Below are 20,852 nucleotides of genomic sequence, written 5' to 3' on the forward strand. Positions count from 1 at the left end.
ATGAAACATTGTAGTAAGTCTAGTTTGTAATTTTTCTTGTCATTAATGATAACATTCAGGAAAATACCAGAGACATTGTCTTCACAAGCAAGAAGATGGATAAATCCAAATAAATTCACCATTATATTTAATTATTCTCTGTATCAATCAATTTAAAAACCTAGAGCTCTACTAAGGGAAACTAAACTGTAATCTATAAACTGGCAACCATACCATGGTAGCATTAGAAAACAAAGTCAGCGGGGCACCTGGGTGGCTCAGTCGGTCAAGTGACTGCCTTCAGCTTGGGTCACGATCTCAGGGTCCTGGGATCAAGCCCCACATTGGGCTCCCTCTCAGCAGGGAGCCTGCTTCTCCCTCTCCCACTCCCCCTGCTTGTGTTCCCTCTCGCGCTGTCTCTCTCTCTGTCAAGTAAATAAAGAAAATCTTAAAAAAAAGAAAAAGTCAGCTTGTCTCTACAATCTCAGATCCCTTTTATTTCCTTTCTTGTTTCTGCATAAACAAACCCTTAAAAGGAAAATAATTTTATTTACTTAATCAAATTAAAGTTATAGTTAATCTACTAAGGATGTATATATTACCTCAAAGAAATAAATTTCCTAAGGATTAGGCCAGTTCTATCTTTTGTTTGCATTTTTATAGGGACCATCTAGAAAAAGAAATAGTTGGCTCAAGAGAAGGTATTTCTTTGGAGGAATTGCCCATTGTATCATCCCCAGGAGATAAAAATGGTAGGAACATCTTTGTAAGGCTGATTTAGCTCCAAAGCTTAGTCAAAATCTTGTGAGACAATCAATATTCACAAGAAGTATAAATGTTCTTTTATTATTGTCCAGAGTAACATCTTGACTTTTCATTAGAACCAAATTTATCTAGCAAAATATCTATGCTGTGGCCATAAGAAATTGTGATTATCCTGAGATTGACTTATCTTTATTCTACGTGACGCCAGATTTTGTGTGAAATTTCTAGAACTAGACCAACTCCTCAACATTCTCTGGACCAAAAGTACCTGTATCAGAAAAGATAAAATCCATCAACTTCAAAGGAAACAAAACGACCTATCAATCTATGATTGGGGCTACCCTAATCTATCTGTATCCACAGGCCAAGAATCAGATGATGGTTCAGCTTCCTGGGATGAGGTATGGTCATTATTCTTATACCACCAGTTGCTACTGTCAAAGTTGTGAAAGTTCTATAAGAGTTGTGGAAAATTTAAAGGATAATGTGTATTTCCTTAAATGTAAAAATATTCTATTTCTACAGAGTGGTCATGGTTTTTTTCTTCTACAAATAGATCTCTGTAGACATAAACATGAGGCTAAGACATGTAGGAAAAACATATAGTGTATGTGTGTGTGTGTATATATATATATATAATATATATATGATTCCCCCATTGTGTCTGTATTAAATGCACAAATAATTAATTCAGCAAACATACTGAGCATTTACTACCTGCCAGTCACCGTCATGGCCATTAGGGATACAGTGCTGAACAAAAATATGCACAATTCCTTTGGCGCTTACAGGGTAGTAGGAGGATACAAACATTATATATATACTTACAATGATGAATGAATGCTTTAAACATAGATTAGGTTATGAAGAGATTACTTTGACATGTGAGTAACAGAGAAATATTTGTATAGTAGGTAGCACTGAGAAGTTTTTTGAGAAAAGGTGATATATGAGCTTATAAACATATTTATATCCATTATTACCTAAAGTTGTGCTCCAAAGTACATTCACTAGTCTATCTTAATGCTCTTTGAAAAGGGGTGCTGTGGTCAAATTGGTTTGGGAAACACTAGAAATGCATATTACCCTGTAGCTTATTGAGTTATCTGGGGAGGTCCTTTAGCAAATAAACTTCTTTAATCTTATTGAATCCAGCATTTCTCAAACCTTGCCTACAGAATTCTTCCCAGCCCTAACCATTTAAAATCCTGATAAATTGATGTTACACGAACATGGCTTATGTTTATTGAGTATGACTATGTGTTAGACATAGCACTATTTCACTTGCATTGCGTCATTTAATTATTATCCCAACTATATGAGGTTAGGGTATATTATTCCATATTACAGATGAAGAAATTGAGACATGGAACTAATAAATAATAGCTTCAGTTCACAGAAACTAGGATATACACATAGGTTGTCTAAAAACCTATTCTGTGCTCTTAACAGCTGTGCTATTGTTTGGGAAATGTTGATTTAAATAAAACTATTTTTGTTATTTGTATCTTAGGTGAGCAAGGTATAGTCAGTACCTTCAAAGGGCGAAATCCCTTACAGATTCTTAACAATGCAGAATGTTGTTCCTGTGAGTTATATATACATGACTGGGCAGCATCATATATTCCCTCCAACCCTCCGATGTTTGTATCTCTTAATCCCCTTCATCTATTCTGCCCACCCCCCACCCCGAACCCTTCCCTCGGGCAGCCACTAATTGGTTCTCCATATTTATGAGTCTGTTTCTCTTCGTTGTTGTTGTTTGCTTGTTTTGCTTTTTAGACAAAAACAGATTATTAGAATATTAGATATTTTTAAAAGTAAATTTCTGTTACTTCTGCTGTATATGTGATATACATACAAGATATATATATAAGATATAAAGACATTTATGAAAGTTGATTCTTTCAAACTCATGCTAATTGTATTCAACACATAGTGAAGAGAGCTGATGCCTATGTTAATCTTTGTTTGCCAGGTCTTCTTCGATGCTTCTTCAGGGCTGGCTTTTAGAAGGGAGCAAATTTGCCTAATGAGACCTTATCTTCATAAAGAATGAAAATTGTTTCTTAAAATTTAGGAACTACCTACTTAAGGCATGTGGCTTCTATGAACAGTAATAGTCATTTCCTATGCTAACAATGCAAATGATTCTTCTCTGTCCCAACATGTCACTGTCCATGTGACTCTTGCTAGGACCCTAAGATAGACCAGATCTGAAGATCCTACTTATGTTATTTAGCCCAGTGGTTCTCAAAGTGTTGTGCCTGGGAACTTCTTGGAAATGCAAATTCTCAGGTCCCACCCCAGCATCTGCTGAATCATAAACTCTGAGAGTAGAGCCCAGCACTCTGTCTTTTAACAAGCCCTCCAAGCTATTCTCAAAACTGAAGTTCATGAACCACTGCTCTAGAATGTTTGTAAAGTTATCATAGAAGTCTGATGACATCAAAACAAGGATACACATAATTTGAAGTTTTATGCGAAGGAATAAAGATATTTTAAAGGTTATTAGCTGGATAATCTAAATTTTCATTCTAGTTCTTTATTAAAAATATTTGGGTTTCAGATTCATAGAATATAATGAATCACCATTAAGGACATTGGTGTTAGTGATTTCAGAAGAAATTTAAAACAAACAAATGACCTAAATAACACAGGAACAGCAAATAAAGATCAAGGGCACAGAAGCTTTTAATAGAAGATCCTTACTCTAGGAGAAGGTAGTCTAAGACCAGAACGATTCAATTTCTTGGCAGTGAACTGGTGAAAGATGCATAGCATTCTGTTCACGTTTGCCTCTGCACTGTTTTCCTTACCAGTCAAGAACTTTTCAATGAGAATGTTTATTACAAAGGATTCATCATCAAAAGCTTGTTGCCAGTTTCCCTTTGTTGTTGTCAGTATATTTAATGGTGAAGTAATTATATTCCATTAGTAACAAATGGTGCAAAAGAGAATATTGTCTTTGGCACAAATTATTTTGACAAAGGGAAAAAGACAAACCCAGGTTTAGCTTTCTGTTGTTGCTTTTTGTAGTAGAAACCTTTTGGAGTTTTGCCCAGTCCTTTTCTGAGAAATGCCTTCCTCACTCACAGGCGTGAGGCTGGCAGCCCTATCTGAACAGTCTGATCCCACCTCCTATCTCGTGGGCAAAACTGATTGAACCAGAGGGACATCTATCTGACCCCAGAGAGCCCATCTGTGGCTTTGCTGAAGCAATCAGATCTCTGTCGGGACTTGCAGACTCCACTCAATCTTGGGTTTGTGGGCTGAGAGGTCACTTCAGAGTTGGGGCTTATATGGCCTTGTGTTTACTAAAGGAGAGAACACTGGACCGCGAAAGGAAATAGATACATGCAGCGGGAAACAGAAAGGAGAAAATACTTGGCCCCAAACAGACAGAGTCATAAACATCTTTGGTTCTGATTTTCTAGCTTCAAGTTGAGTTCCTCTTGAAGTGTGGCTGCCTTTTCAATCTCAGAGATCCTTAGCATCCTTCCAATACAACCTCCTCTTGGTTCTCACTGATTTGAGTGGGTTCTCTTCCCTGCAACCAAATCTTTCCTGATCAAGATAAAACATTTTTTATTCATGGACTCATCCCCCCAAAAATGTCTGTGGGGAAAACCCAGCAAATATGTCATCATTTTCTGATCAGCAATGTGCCTTTGTCAAAAATCCCTACATTCCCCCGTAGAGCAAATCACACAAGCCTCGTAAAGTACTGGTTTTCTTCAGCTACCTTGTTGATTGTGACTAGAGCTCACAAAGACGTTGCACTAGGGTTTGATTTCACGATTTGTGCTGGTGGAACTATATACACATTAAAAATTTTAAATGCCATTTTTGAAGCACACAGTCAGCCCCGAGCACTCCTGAGATGCACAAATTTCCTTGTGGCAATGTTGAGAGACCTGTTGCCTTTGTTGTTTACGAATAACCCTTATCTCTTATGAACATGTCTATACAACATAGAAAAACAGCAAAGGAATCATAATGATCTCAATTGTTTTGGTGGAGAAGGGAGGTCGGTTACAAAGGTGTCCATATTATTCAGTGTTTACACACACACTGGTTGACACAGCTTTCACTTTTTTTAAACATTAACGTTTATTGCTTTTGGAAATACATGTTGCCCACACAGGCTTATTCAATCAGAGAATATTAAAGACAATGATCTCATTACCTCAGAGCTCCTGTTTATCATATGAAATCTTGACTCTGTTGAGACAAAACCATCCCCACTGAAAAGCAAAACAAAAAGCATCACGGTTGCCTTAGACTGCTGGTTAGAAAACCATTCGACACATTGTCAAATACAGTGCATGTTTTCAGGAAAGAAAAAAAAGGGTGCCAAACTCATTCTACATCATACTCAAAGCAAAAGTGAGGTGCAGCTGACTTTGATCAGAGGTTTAAAATAATCCTTAGAAATTATGGTTGCAGGGGAAAGCAGGCACGAGTGGCTTCTTGTGTCCTTTTTAGCCCTTTGGTTTGGCTCTGACTGCTCAGGAACGGCAATTGAAGGAAAATCTGTTTGTTGGGATTACTAATGATGTTTTCGCCACGCAGTCTTGCTTCTCTGCGGGGCAGCTGGTGGAGATATTTCTACAGAACAGCCTTTCACCCATTTCCAAGGAAGACTTCAAACGAATGAGTCCCGGAATCGTCCAGCAATTACTCAGCTGCTCTTGTCAGCTGCCTGAGGACCAACAAGCAAAGCTGCTACCAACCACTCTGGAGAGTAAGTGCTGGTGCTTCCTTGAGAAAGTTTGTGCACACAGTGTAATAACAATAGTGACTGTAGGATACGTACTCTGTATACCAGGCACTGTTCTCAGCATTTTACATTTCTCAACTCGTTCAATCCTCACAACAACACTATGAGCTAGACACTATTATTATCCCCATTTTACAGATACAGGAACAGGCACCTAGAAGTTAAGTGACTTGCCCAAGGACACACAGCCGGTAAGTGACGGAGTTGGGATGTAAACCCCGGCAAGTGGGCCCCACCGTCCTTGTTGTCAGCCGCTATGCTACATTATCTTTCATTGAATATTTCCTATTTTGCATGTAAGTCACAGAAATTGATTTTATCCTCTCTATATGACTCCGTCATGGACCAACTTCAAAGTTCTAGTTGAGAAGTGGCAGGGTATAAGAGAAAGAAGATGAGCGATGGAATCAGAGATGCCAAGTTGAGTCGTGCCTTCTAGCCCCAGCCAACTCGGTCATCTTAAGCCCTCTCTTTATTTCCCCAGGGCTGTCTTTTATTTTTTATTTTTTTCCTGCACGGTAGGAAAGCAGTGATATCATACAGCTCCCCATCCTTTCACACATCATGACACACGTAAAAAAACAAAGGCACGCTGGGGTAAACCAAAGAGCTCCTCTGGGGTAGAAGTGGCCGTGGGGGGAGTTGTCAGCCTCCCGACCAGGCTGACCCCCCAGGAAGTGAAGGCTGGATATTTGCGCTCCCCTATAACCCACGGAATCACCACAGTAGGTGAGCTCCACTATAAGGTTTCACAGGGTAGCTGTAAGTTTCAAACGGGATAATGTGTACAAAGATGTGTTCTGTCACTTAAAGCACTGTATATTTAAAAGAAAAAGAAATCGTGGCCAAAAACATCCATGATGAATAGCAAAAATGTGACAGTTAATACATGCACGCTTTAAATATTGCCAGTGATCGGAGGGCCTTATGTAGGCCTTTTCAGAGCATTTTTCTTTCTCTCTGAGATAGTCTTGCAGTGCCCATCAGGGATGAACCGTCCAGCACTTCCAATACACCGTGAATTCTGCAGCATCAAGTGGCTCATTTGAAGATTTTATGCAAACAAAACCCTGCCAGACCCAAATATCTAAGACTCCATATTCACTGAAAGGAAAAAAGCTTCATTAAACCTGAACAATGAAATAATTCAGTACCTGGTGGTCAGCGTTGGCTCAGAAATGGAGAAGGGGGACAGACCATGGCACCTAGGAGCGTCCATGAGCATATTTACATGCCCACCACCGGGCGCCGTATCTGCTACTTACGGACCACTGCAAAATAGCTTTATGAACTGAAAATCTGTGAGAAATGCTTATCTTTCTAATGAACAGCTAGACCTCCCCTGGGGAATGGTCTTCCTGAGGACAATTCAGAGAAATCACACTTACCATAGAACCCATTACTGTGCTCAATTTAAAATGTTGCATTATGTAACTTAAGGGGAAAGGCGTAGATAACAGAAAATGTGGGATGAAGGCAGAGGCTGGGGAGTTGTTAGGAAGAGAAAGTGTTTTGTGTGCTGGAACCTGACCCTTAAGCACCACCTGCACATGGGTTTCCAGGAAAGAGTGTTATGACCCCGTATAAATTAGATTTCAGACTTGATCAAGGGAGCTAGCTGCTCAAGAATGGCTAGGAATCAGGGGCGCCTGGGTGGCTCAGTCGTTAAGGGTCTGCCTTCGGCTCAGGTCATGATCCCAGGGTCCTGGGATCGAGCCCCGCATCGGGCTCCCTGCTCGGCAGGAAGCCTGCTTCTCCCTCTCCCACTCCCCCTGCCTGTGTTCCCTCTCTGGCTGTCTTTCTCTCTGTCAAATAAATAAAACCTTTAAAAAAAAAAAAAAAGAATGGCTAGGAATTTAATGACTAGGTCAAGTTCTATTGTAATGATGGGAAACATTTATATAGAACCCGTCTGCAAGCTGCCTGACTCCAGTCAAGACGCCATGACACTTCTGTGAGGACCTGGGGGGCTTAGCAGAGTCCTGTGGCCACGAATGTCAGATTTTATGGTTTTCAGGCTATCTTTACCTCACGATCAGGTGAAATCTGATTCACAGAGGACCTGAACAGATTTCTAAGCTCTCAAGTTAGGAAGGGTCCTTTTCCCTCCAATACCGTGCTGTAGTTGCCCTCAGGACAGAGGGGAGAGGAGTTAGAAGAATCAAAGGGCTGCAAATTTTCCTTTTGCCTGGGAAATGCCACACCCTAATTTATCCTTGTGAATTCTCAACATTTTCTGATCTTTTGTAGCTATCATAAAAATGCGGCAACCTTGAACTTCATTAGACGTCCTTTGAATGTCTTTAATTTATGTATTCAGTGAGAAGAATGACATTCCCACATAGAGTCTATTTTTGGAAGAGTGGGATATGAACCTTGGTTTAGTATCTCCAGGGATGTATTTATAATATAGGTATTTTTATTAAGTCGGAACAAAATAAAACCATTCCAAACCATTTTTATTATTTAAAAAATTTTTTAATTGTAAAAAATTGAAATTGAGATGAAATTTAACCATTCTTAAGTGTCTAGTTCAGCAGTACTTTCACATTATTGTGCAATAAATTTCTAGAACTTTTTCATCTTGCAAAACTGTATCTCTATATCCATTAAACAACTGTCTTATAGAGATTCCCTAGAAGTGAAGGGGTGGGGGTAAGAGTGGGAAAACTAAAATTGGAAAGTTTTTTGCTTCTTTTGAGTACACTGCCAACTCTATTTTAATATTAGACTCCTGTATAATTTAGAACTTATAATTCAATAAAAGTCCTCTTAAAAACAAGACTATTACCATGTTACCAGGTAGTATCATTAATACAATCTAATGTAGGTGTGAACCTTCCAGAAAAGTACAAGAATGATAAGAACAGGATATTTTCTATTTTAACTAATTTTAAGATGGCAGTTTCTTAAAATCTACCTTGGGCTTTAATTAGTATGATAACTGGGTTGTTTGATTTAACTTATTATCTGTAGTCACTAAAGGAAATGATGGTTTAATTTTGTAGTTACCTTCCTTCATTGTTTACAAACCAATTTGCTATGGCTTATTAGTAATTTCTAAATAAGTAGAAGACAGAGTATTTGCTCTGAATATTTGCAACCAAAAGAAAATGGTGGCCTGGAAAACTCTTTATCCCCAAATCATTTATACAGTTGACCCTTGAACAACACAGGTTTGAACGGCACAAGTCCACTTATATGCAGATTTTTTAATATACCGTACTGTAAATGTATTCTCTCTTATGATTTTCTTTTCTTTCCTTTTAAATTTTTATTTTAAGTAGGCTCCATGCCCCACATGGGGCTTGAACTCATGACCCTAAGATCAAGAGTCGCATGCTCAACCACCTGAGCCAGCCAGGCACCCCTCTTATGATTTTCTTAATGACATTTTCTTTCCTCTAGCTTAACCTTGTTCAAGGGTCAACTCTACTTGACCCTGAAAGCCATTTTTGCCCCTCCTTTTTCATCTTTTCTCTTTCCTTCTTTGCTTCTTCTTCCCTCATGCATATTTGCTTTTGTTTGAATAATCTTAAAAATTGCACTTCCTGAATATTTTTTGAAAATTTAGAAACCTAGAAACATGGGATAAATTTAGGGGTTCTAAAAAATGATTGTGATAATTTAAAATGTAGGCTGTCCAAATTCACATTATCAACCGTTACACATTCATTGATCAGTTCTTACTAATATAAGCACTCATCTTAGGCACTGATGAGTTATGAATAATTTTGAGAACTTTTGGAAGAAAGTACTCACCTTCTACAGAAGCGTAGGTCTTTGATGGCCCCACACCATGTGCCCCCTCTATACTCTGCTTCCTTGACTTCGGAAGGTTTAAATGGGATTAGAAGGAAATCACTACCAGTGTATGGCAGCCGATGTTGTGGTTTAAAGCGAGAGAAGTTCATTTCTTTGGCAGCGGGTGGTAAGCTAGGTCCTTTCTTGCCGTGGTGATTTTAGTAAGGGGTAGTTGGGATCACTTCAAAGCAACAAGGTTAATGATGAAAGTCTTTTCATTCTTTTCCTTAAAAATGAAGACCTTTTACACACTCGACCACTCATATAACAATTCCATATCCCCATCAGCTGTATTGTAAGATGGGTTTTTCTGGCATTTTCACTGGCTGGGGTACCACTAGTGGATGAGGAGCTCTGACTGCTTCGCACTCTCCATTCGGCTTAGAATATGGCTACAGCACGGCGGCCGTGGCCTTGCTCACACTGGGCTCCATGCTTGGGACGACGCTGATTCTGTTCCACAGCTGTGAGGAGAACTACAAGCTGATTTTACAGCTCTTTGTGGGGCTGGCCGTCGGGACACTTTCTGGGGATGCTCTGCTCCACCTTATCCCTCAGGTAACACTGTTCTGTTTTCCATGGAGTGTTTCTAGTTTCCATTTCCATTGAGTCACTGGTCATGTCGATACACAATGTCACAGTGACTCGGCCAGTGTGTCTTCCTTGAAAATAAGTATCATTTCCCCAAAGCACTTAAAGGGGAAAAGAGAGAACCAGTCCTTAGGTTCACCACACGTTATTCTTATTTTTTAAATAAACCAAAAAAGGTAATCAGATACAGATTCCTATTAAGAGAAATTCAGGAAGTAGCCACTAATTATCTGTTAAATAAAAAAGAATGGGCTGCAAGATGTTGTGCTGCATTTTCTCCAGTTGGTCCCCAATGCTCCTCAGACCCTTTCTCTGTCCTCTTCTGCTCTTTTTTTTTTTTTTTTTTTTTCTGCCCCAGAAGATTGCACCTCCTCAGCTTCCTCACGGGCTGAATTGTTGTTTGCCAATGGGAGGCGCAACAGAAAAGCCAGGTGGGAGGAGAGAGGGGCAAGGGTATTTCTTCCCCACGCCCTCCTGGCCCTACACTTGTTCTAGAAGCCGCGGATTACCTACAGTACTACAGCGGCGGTGGGAGGACTCCTCCCCCACTCCACCTCCCACTGAGCTGCAGAAATATTACTTCCAACCTTTGCCCTTTCTGCCCTAAGAGTGAAAATGGTTTCCTGGAGTTGCTAGCTTCTGGGCATCTCATTAGCCCTTGCTCCTCCCCTTGCTGCCCACACCTCTGTCATCACACCAGCAGTAAGCTCTCTTCATTGGAACCATCAAAATGAATTTCCTCTTTTGCCTCGTAACGTCTAGATTTTCCGCAAGAAAAACATAAGCACCAGGAAGCTGGCTCTTGGCTGAATTCTTCCGAGGCTCTTTATTTGTCAGAAATGAAAAGACAAAGACCTGAGATGCAAGAGTTCAGGCAGAAGGAGCTCCAGAGGAGGTTATTTCTTCCCTCTGAAATCTCTTGGGATAGAGAATGATGGGCAAATGGGCCCCCCTCTTGCAAAGCCGGAGATGTTAAAAATTTCCACAAGCCTCTGGCAATTTCCTACAGGGTCACTCTTGTTGCTCAGAGGCTCGATAATTATTAGATGTTCTGAAAATCACAAAGTGAGCATTGGAAAATGAAATAAACCATTATTTGTTTTAATTTCCCTTGTAATCTAATTTTCTGGAAATATTTCAGGGCTTATTGGCTTGAGGCAGGGGCCGAGGCCTTTTCCTAGGTCCCTTTAGTGGTTGCAGAACTGCTCACTGCCTGGGATTCTGCAAAACAGCAAAAGCTTCCTGTGCCTCCCCCCAATGGGGGCATGCGGCTCTGCGCAGGAGGCATGGACTTGGGGGTGGGGGCTGGAGGGGGAGGCCATCCGCTGGCTCTGCAGAGACATGTTCCAGAGAGGAGTTTAAAAGATTAGCTAGGTTTCCTGAAAATTGGAAGGCAACTGTTTTACTTGAGGGAAGAGATGTGGGGAAAGGAAGAAAAGTACAGTACAAGTGTTCGGAAAGCTAGAAAAATCAGTGGCTCCTGACTGTGATCCGTGGCTGGTGGTCAAAGGGCTGCACAGAAACAAGAAAAACACGACTGTCATGATTTCCTTTTCTCAACTAGCAACATGTCAACTTAAAGGTCTACATTTTATTCTGAGATTGTAGGGTTTTCTTCTGTTTTGTTTTGTATCCTTGTCATGCCCATTATTTTGTGAAATAACAGTAATTGCAAATACTAGATGGGTATCCTTTAATGTCTTCACCAAAAGGAAAAGTTGACTAACGTGTATTGGTTTTTAGTTACGTTCATAAACTCAATGTATATACTCGGATGCATATGTACACTCACACGTGTACTCATGTGCCTATGTGCGTACGTACCTACATATACGCATGTATGTATGAACACATACGTGTACAGTATGTATGCATAGGATTTCTTTTTCCTTTTTTTACTTTGGTGGTCAGTAACATCCTAAATGTAGAAACCACTGAGCTGTTTCCCAAACTGCCTTCTCCTGGGGAGGGAATATGATACATACCGATTTACTAGCTCACAAGAAATCATGAGGTCAACCAATGGGATGAGTCAAGTAGAGGAAAATTCCTCGTACATTTCTTGTATCCCTTTGTTTCTCAGAGAGCTGACAGTATTGCTGGGTATATAGTATACACTCCATGGAAGAAAGCTTTCAGGCAGATTTCTCACTTACCTGAACATTTATTAAAAGTTTTCTGTAATTGCAGTGAGGCATGGGGGAAATGAACCTTGGATGAAATGTATCTTTGTCTTTCTTCTGGATATAAAATACATTGATCTGTTATGAAGACTTGCTGTGCAAACAGATACGGATTGAACTCTTGGGGGGAAAAAAAGGACTGAGAATATATGAAAATTTGGTTCTCCTTTCTTTTCTCTTGTACACATTTTGTTTGACCCTGATCAGATCATATAGTGGAGGTAGTCCTACAATTAAGAGCGAACTGGGCTTTGCATGATTCCAGCAGTTGTTATGGGGTTCCCCGAAGGAAAGGTGAATATATTCAATACTGGACCTATTAATCAATATTTAAGTCATCAAAAGTTATTTCTTTGTGTCTCTCCCCCCCCCCCTCCTTTTTTTATAAAGGTCCTTGGTTTACATAAGCAGGAAGGCTCAGAGTTTGGACATTTCCATGAAAGCAAAGGCCATATTTGGAAACTGTTAGGATTAATTGCAGGCATCTATGGATTTTTCTTGATAGAAAAATGCTTTATTCTTCTGGTATCACCAAATACTGAGGTATATTTTAAATTTTATTTATCTTTTGCTTTAGAGCTTCATAATATTCATCTTTTATTTCAGAAGTCCTTGTTGAAAAGTAATTGACATCTTCATAAAGTTCTCTAGGTAAGGGATGGGGCTCTGATTTCCAGAATATACAGATCATACTGACTGGCAGCTTCCCTATAAATATGGTTATTAATTTTTTAAACATCTGTTGCTGGCCTATTAAGGTACTTGTTAAAACCCGCTATTTGACCTTTGTGGCTAGTTTAGAAACAGGAGACTATTTCATGTCTGGGAATGAAGGGGCCCAAAGGTCTAGCTACTAATCAGCGTTTTGGATGTGTTTCCTAACCAAAAACAAATAAACATGCAGACAAAAACTTTGAAAATTCACAAAATTACCCATCATTTTCTATCCTAAGAACATTTAAAATTATAAAAACAAGGAGCTCAGAAATGGGACTTGTGGCAGATCTTTTTTTTTTTTTCAGCTGAGTAATTGTATCCATTGTGCCTGTATTTGATCAGTTTCTACGTCTGTGATGAAACATAAAATGCAGTATGGTTTTTTTTAATGGATTTGTTTTGCTCTTATATCAGACAATAGATTAACTGGTGGGATGGTTAAAAAGGTAAATGCTTGCAAACAGCTCTAGGAGACCAAAATAAAGCAAATTCTCCTCACAAAGTCCTGGGGCTCTCTAGTCCTCCGTAGTTTTCCACTTATTTTCTGGCTTTCTCCTTGTTCCCATAATTTATGATGTCTGCGCTCAGGGAAAACTTTCGCAGTCTTTTAAAATATCCAGCACTTGTCTATTATTATTCCCAAATTTATCCGAGATTCAGATTCTGCACATCAGAAAATAAGATGGTTTTATGGGTGGACAGAGAGATGACAGATGGAGAGGTGGTAAAACAGTGGTAGTCAGGTGTTAATGGTAGGATCTTGGGAGTGAGGATCTGAGTGATAACAGTACAGTTCTTTCAGCTTTTCTATCTGAAACTTTTCACGGTCAATAAATGCTGTCGAAATTTTCTTTTTTAATGAACAAGGGTTTTTCTTCGTCCTGGAGCCAAAGCCAGGATACTATAGTAATTCAGAAATTCGGAATGCTTGCTTTGATCACAGCCCCTATGCTTGCACATTCAACAACTTCACCTCCACAGAAGGGGTTCTCATCTCAATAAACACAAAAGACAATAATAGATCTCTTTGTCCACAACAGATTAGCGTTCTTGGCCTGGGAAAATTAAACGACAAAGTCAACATATCAACCTGTGTGTAGTAATTAGAAATTTAACCAGGATAGAAATGAGTGAAATAAATTCTGGCCATCCAAAAATGTGCGGAGCTTATTCAGATTGTCCTTGGACTTGTCAGGGAACTTAAAACGAGTTTTTGGGTTTTTTTTTAAGATTTTATTTATTTATTTGAGAGAGAGAGCACGTGAGACAGGGGAGGGTCAGAGGGAGAAGCAGACTCCCTGCCGAGCAGGGAGCCTGATGCGGGACTCGATCCCGGGACTCCAGGATCATGACCTGAGCCGAAGGCAGTCGCTTAACCAACTGAGCCACCCAGGCACCCTTAAAACAAGTTTTAAGAGCAGAATTTCAAGACTCATTATATTGAGTAAAATAAAAGGAAGGCAAATATTTTAGAAGTTACAAGTGCTTTAGTGGATGAATACATTTCCGAAGATACTAATTTCATAGTTATAGGGTGTAATATAGTTTCAGTTATCATCCCTTTGGCATCCCTATCAGAAAGAATGCAAAATTTAATTTTGTAGTAAATATAATTTTTCAGTAAAAAGACAATATAAAAACTGCCACTGTTCAAGTCTTTTAAAATCATAACTAGACATTTAAAGTTTCATTCTTAAGGCACTTGGAATATGAACAATGTTTCAGAGCAGTCCTGTGCTTCTCCAAGGTGAGACATTTTAGTAAGTATTTATCACGATAAAATTCTCTCAGTGCTTTTTTTTTTAAGGATTTTATTTATTTATTAGAGAGCACAAGCAAGGGGAGTGGCAGGCAGAGGGAGAGTGAGAAGCAGGCTCCCAGCTGAGCAGAGAGCCCGATGCGGGGCTAGAACTCAGGACCGTGGGATCATGACCCGAGCTGAAGGCAGACGCTTAACCGACTGAGCCATCCAGGAGTCCCCCCACCGCGTGTTTTTTTCTGTACCACCCACCACTTTGGCCAATAAGCAAAGTGTTAAATGGAACCATGGAATTGACAGAGGCTACACCTGTGTTCTTCTGGCTTCAGCACTGATTTTAAACCATCCTCATCCAGCAGGGCGTGTCCTTAATTAATGGGCATGTGGGCCATTCCCACCATCTTGCACTCAACTCTGAATTAAGTGACCAGTCAGGCAGAGGCAAATCTGCTTCAACTATCCAGTTGGTAGGTTAATGATCTGAGGTATTCTACTGATTTGATTACCTTCTTTCCTTTATTCTTTGATGAATAGATGAAAATCAGTAGGATAGATAAATCCACTCCTGATTTGCCTTTCTTAACCACGATAAGTAGTTTGGAGATCTTTGCCAAGCACCCAAAAGCTGTTTTAAAGAGCAAAAAGCTTTCCACAAATTCAAATCCTTGCTATCTACACCACTTTGAAACATACGATCAGCTCGACATAATGTATATCTCAATCATTTTGTTAACAAGTTTTCATAAACCAGTTGACCTTTAGGTTTTCCGTCCTGAATAATCCTTAGCCATGGCTAGATGGGGCCAAATAAATGTTGAGCAAGGAATTCGTGCATCTAGGAGTGGGGTGATAATTTTATACTGCAGAAAAGAATGGATTCTGTCCCACAAGGTGTCTTTTAGTAAGTGGTTTCTGTTACATTGAGGTTTCCAGGACAAATATTCCACTTGAAGTTGCAAAATACAACCTCCAATCAGGTTTAAAACAATGTCCCCACTCTAATTCTCAAAGTAACAAGTAAAGGGACAGGAAAAAATACGAAAGTAACAAATAATAGAAAACTTGCCACCTCTAACCATGGCCTTGGGCGAGGTGTCTACAGTTCAAGGATAGATTCCTAACCTAGAGATAAGTAAGCTGAGCCTGAGACATTGCCACAGCAAAGAGAAGTCTGCTGGGAGATTGCGGATCTAGGGCTAACTCAAATATGGACAAAACCATCCCTTTAAACAAGTCATTTTAAGAGCCTTATTATGTTTATTGCTTAGTTACTTCACATGTGGCTTGGAAGAAGATAATTTCAGGCTGAGATTAGTTTTAAAATCACTGTCAGGCTGATTTTACTTTATTCCTTCTGTTTCAGTGAAGGGTTTCAGAATCCCAAGATGCATTTAAGCAAATCTTTGATGCTAACTGAGTGAGTTTTGAACTCTTTGAATATGCTAGCTTACTAAGAATATACTCACTATTCCTTTTGTTATTTTAGCTGCAGGATCACCCTTAAAGTGAATAAAAATAATATGAACTTTTAAGATTGTTTGGTTCAATTTCCTGGTTTTTCAGGAAGGAACGGACCTCATAATTCTCACCAATCAAGGAGTCCTGGATGCTTGCCTCTAAATTCCTTTATGTAGTATATAGTTTTTTGGAAAAAAAAAATTCTAGAATAATTATTTGAACTTCTTTTAATAGAACTATAGGACCTTTTGATTTTAATCAGGCTTTGGATGTAACAAAAAAAAAAAATCACATTGTTTTCTTGTTCACTCTTACCCTGTCTCCTTCGGGTCCTACCTTAATTCTCAGCCACTTATCCAAAAATAGCCCATTATTGTATCTTTTGAGTAGATGCTACTGTTCAAATATGTGAGATACAAGTTTACTTTCTCTATTTCACATTTTTTAAAAAGATGCTTATGCCTCACATTAAATTTGTCTCAAAGTTTTTTTGGAAGTTTATTTATTTAAGTAATCTCTACACTCAACGTGGAGCTTGAGTTCACGACCCCAAGATCCAGAGTCGCACGCTCTTCCAACTGAGCCAGCCGGGCACCCTTGTGAATGTGCCTTTGAAAGGACATGTTCAATAGGCAGATACAGGTTTTCCTCACTATCTGAAAATAGAGCATTCCTATGAAACCTTTTGTAAGCAAAATGGTATAAAGTGAAGAAGCAATTACCAATAATTTACCTGGAAAAATGTGTGAGCATTCCCAGACACAAAACATAACCTCTCTTAGGACCGTTTGATACCTTAGGACACATTTTGCTAACAGGTGCACACAATAAATCGAGATAAAGCACAGATGCTCACAGATACAGGTCGAAGCTCTGGTGGCTTGATGCTGAGATGCTGAGTGCAGTTCCCGGGGAAAGCGCTTGGTGGCGCCACTCAAGGCTGGGGTGCGCGCTGCCGCTTTAGCCTTGCTACAAAACGGACGCTGAATGCTGTTGGTGCTTTTGGCTTATTTTCATAAAAGCAAAGATCCTCTCCGGATTTATTTCAGTTGGTGAAAACAGGTCCTGGTGTAGGTTTTTCGTAAAAGCAAACGGGGTGTGACATGAGCTTAAGAAAAGCAGGGGCTACTTATGAAAAGTATTCACATCATGGAATGAGAATCCGAGGCCCGGGGAAGGGAAGTGACTTTCCCGAAATTGATCCGTGAGTCAGTCTCTGAAATAAAATCACGTAATCTTAAGTCACAGAAGTCAACTGCAAAATCCTACTTCTCTGTCCTATGAAAGTATAAAAAAAGCTTAAAATATATATTTATCTTTTGTAAGTCTGTTGATGTACTTTCTTCATCAGCGAGATTCTTCTACTCGTGGCCAAAGCAGAATATTATACTCTCAGGAATAATGGGAGGCATTGCGTAAGTTTGTTCTCTATCCACAATACACGATGTGCTTTAAGATCAGAGAATGAATCCTAGACCCACAGTCCACCATACAGAAGCGTCAAATTAGGTCAAGAATCAAGAATCGTTTTTTCTACAGCTTTTGAGTTTCATAAAGGCTTATATAATTTAAGAGCCTGAATTACAGACTGTCTCGGTAGCCTCTAACTCCGTGTGGAAGGTTCTGATCTACGTAAGACAGCTATTTTCGTCTAAAGGTACACAGGGCCAAAGTTTGCCTCTAACCCTTCTGCTTTACCTTCTATGCTTGCCTCTGAAATTTCTAAGTTCTCATATAGCCTAGAGTATTCAAATGTTTAAAAATCAACATAACTCTCCAGATGTTTCATTTTTACACCAAAATGATGAGCATTGCTAATCTTGCATCAGTTATTTTTTTTTTTTAATTTAAAATAGAAAGGCCCAGAAGATTCACAGGCAGCTGAAATTCCTGTAGGCAGTATGACAGCCTCCGAAAGAAAATGTGAGTACCAATTTTCAAGAGCTATACTTTAAATATAGAAAGTACCACAGAACAAGGATTATGTCTGTTTGAAAACAACGTGTGGAAATCATATAGATTTCTTCCTGGGTTTGTATCTCATTATTACAGCCTTTATGAGAAAATGTTTAATACTCATTCCCATCGGTCTTCCACACACACTGCTCATTAACATCAGTTGTACTCCATTCTTTAAAAACGATGTTTTCCTAAATTGTTTAAAACGGATCCTCTGAGAACTGCAGTTAGTGTAAATCCATATGTAGTTGTCAAGGCTCCTATAAAATCGTGAGCACAGCATACAGTGTAGACTTGCGGAATCACTCTGTCGTGCACCTGAAACTAATGTAATGTGTGTCAACTAAATATCAATTTTAAAAAAATTCATGCTTACATGATGATTGAACCTTTTACTTCTTTCTCTGTGAAATCTGGAGACTTCTGTCACAGTCTACTGAAATTTAGCACAAACGTCTCTCTCATGTGTGATGTTGTCCCTGGGACGGTGGAGGTCAAATCAGAGATAACTCATCATTCATATCTTATTCTGTAACTCACTTGTTCATATAAATTTCAACCAACCTTTTTCTTTCTGTGATTTTTCCCTATTTCTGAATTTAATGTACCAATTTTGTATACAGCTTTATTCCTTTTGGCTTATGTTTTTGAATAATTTTCTGAATTCTTTTGGTCTCCTTCAGTTTTCATCCATTGCTTCCAAATCTCTACCCAGTGTTTCTTACTGATAGTACCCTTTTGTGACACAGTCTTGTCAGTGTTTTAACATTAAACAGTCATGATTAGTTACTCACATTCTACCATAATAGATTAGTTACCTCGTAATAAAACTAGCTAACATTATGTGCCAGGCATAGTGTTCAACACATCATGGATTATCTTATTTAATACTCCTATGACTGAACAAAGTAAGAACAATTATTATCCCAGTTAAACAAGCGTAGAAACCAGTTGTTAGAGAGGGTAAGTTACTGCCCAGGATTACATAGCTAGTAAGCTCCAGTGGAACTAACGAATGCTAATGGACCAACAATTTCGTGATGGTCATTCATTCATTCATGCATCCATGTCTTCTCTCACATTCTTTCATTCATTCAAGAAATTTTTGAAGATGTGCTGTGTTTCAGGCACTGATGCATGCACCGGAGAATAAAATAAGAATGGTCTTTATCCCTAGTTTGCAATGTGGCTGGGGATATAGATCAAACATGATTGTAGCAATCACTATTTTAAATGTGTTATATATATTAACCTCGGTAACTTATTATTTGATTCAAAATATGTGATTATGTAGTCTGTCTAATTCTGCTCTCAGGACATGGCTAGGAATATTTTCCTTCTAAATCTTTAGTTCCAGAAGAGATTCTAGAATGCCTGGCACCTAGTAGGTCTGCAGTGGTCATTTCTTCACTATTGTTTTTGCAAGAAGGGAAGAGGGGAGAAGGATACGCCCCGTCACATTAGGAGTGCAGTGGTAGATGCTAGATCAGGGAGTAAGGATGGTCTTATTGAAGGATTTTGGAGGCCTCAAATCTTTCCACTTCAGATATCAAGCTTGGTATACAGAATGCACAGTGAACAAATCCAAATTTGATTACTCAACTGCCCTTTTGCCAGGGACATATTGAATTAGCTTCAAATATTTGATTACTTGTTTCACATTACCTCATTGGTGGAACTCAGCTTGTATTTCAAAGACAGGATGTGAACATCCTACCCACAGTCTGATTTAAATAAACAAAAAGCAACATGAGACAAGGTCCAGCCCCTGTTTCACCATGGAAAACCTCAGATAAGTTAGAAATGTGGAAATGAATATGACTGCCAGGGACATAAGCAGAGATAAAATATTATTGATAATTCTGTAATAAGTACATTAGATTACCAATGAATGCTGGTCTTATCTTCCACTGAATAATGTGTACATTATCTTAAACATTATATACAGTGTGCTTATGAGGTTTACATTACAAATATGTATATTTGCCTGTGGCTTGTTACATGTCCCTGATCTGACATTTAGAAACCCATAATCAGAGGTAATAAAATAATAGACAACGAAAATAGGCCACAGTTTCTTAGCAGAGTATGAATTGAATAAAAACTTTCCATTTGAATATATGCTACCTGTATCAAAACTACACTAAAGTACATGGAAATCACAATATATTTGCATGCTGCAATGTTGCCAAATGTATTACTTTAAATTGTTTTAATTCCACAAAGAAGAGCTTTCTTTCTGAAAATTGGCAGGAATGGCAAAGCGACCTGGTAGGATTATTAGATTCTGAGAGGTTCCAGGCCATGCCAGTAAGAACTCCCTGAATTCGATCATTTGATATTTATTCTGTGTTTATATGACCATTGCCTGAAATTTTCTCACTTTTAATAAAGAATAAAATGAATTAGTAAACCTAGACTAACTAAAAAAAGACTAACTAAAAAGTTAGTCTTATAGTGATAGGTCTAAGTAAACCATGAATTTTAGAAGTGAAATGCATGGGACATGTTTGCACTGTAGTCAATCTCGTGGCTGATAGTTGGGGCTCTATCTGCCGTTTACTTGACTGAAGTTATTTATTTATTTTTTTTTTAGTAAGTAATTCTTTTTTTTTCTTTTTTAAATTTTGAATTTTAATTCCAGTTAACATACAGTGTGATATTAGTTTCAGGTGTACGATGTAGTGATTTTTTTTTTATTATGTTATGTTAATCAGCATACATTACATCATTAGTTTTTGATGTAGTATTCCATGATTCATTGTTTGCATATAACACCTGGTGCTCCATTCAGTACGTGACCTCTTTAATACCCATCACCAGGCTAACCCATCCTCCCACCCCCCTCCCCTCT

General features: G+C 38.8%; 1 protein-coding gene across 5 annotated transcripts in view; it reads left to right on the forward strand.

Annotated features, from left to right (window-relative positions):
- SLC39A12 (solute carrier family 39 member 12) overlaps positions 1 to 20,852 on the forward strand; it is a 70,201-nt gene that overhangs the window by 21,766 nt on the left and 27,583 nt on the right. For 3 of the 5 annotated variants that reach the window (XR_014145487.1, XM_081820703.1, XM_081820701.1), the window contains exons 5-9: positions 973 to 1,145; positions 5,320 to 5,491; positions 9,717 to 9,889; positions 12,496 to 12,648; positions 17,896 to 17,962. Coding sequence is in view for 4 of the 5 variants with exons in the window: in XM_081820703.1 (XP_081676829.1) it covers positions 973 to 1,145; positions 5,320 to 5,491; positions 9,717 to 9,889; positions 12,496 to 12,648; positions 17,896 to 17,962 (738 nt within the window). In the remaining variant the exon portion in view is untranslated. Of the gene's footprint in view, positions 1 to 972; positions 1,146 to 5,319; positions 5,492 to 9,716; positions 9,890 to 12,495; positions 12,649 to 14,937; positions 15,049 to 17,895; positions 17,963 to 20,852 lie in introns of all 5 variants that reach the window. The other 2 variants (XM_081820704.1, XM_081820702.1) reach the window with 2 other exon arrangements.

This window comes from Leptonychotes weddellii, chromosome 5, assembly GCF_054177405.1.
Source record: "Leptonychotes weddellii isolate Sample4059 chromosome 5, ASM5417740v2, whole genome shotgun sequence".
Lineage (NCBI taxonomy): Eukaryota > Metazoa > Chordata > Mammalia > Carnivora > Phocidae > Leptonychotes > Leptonychotes weddellii.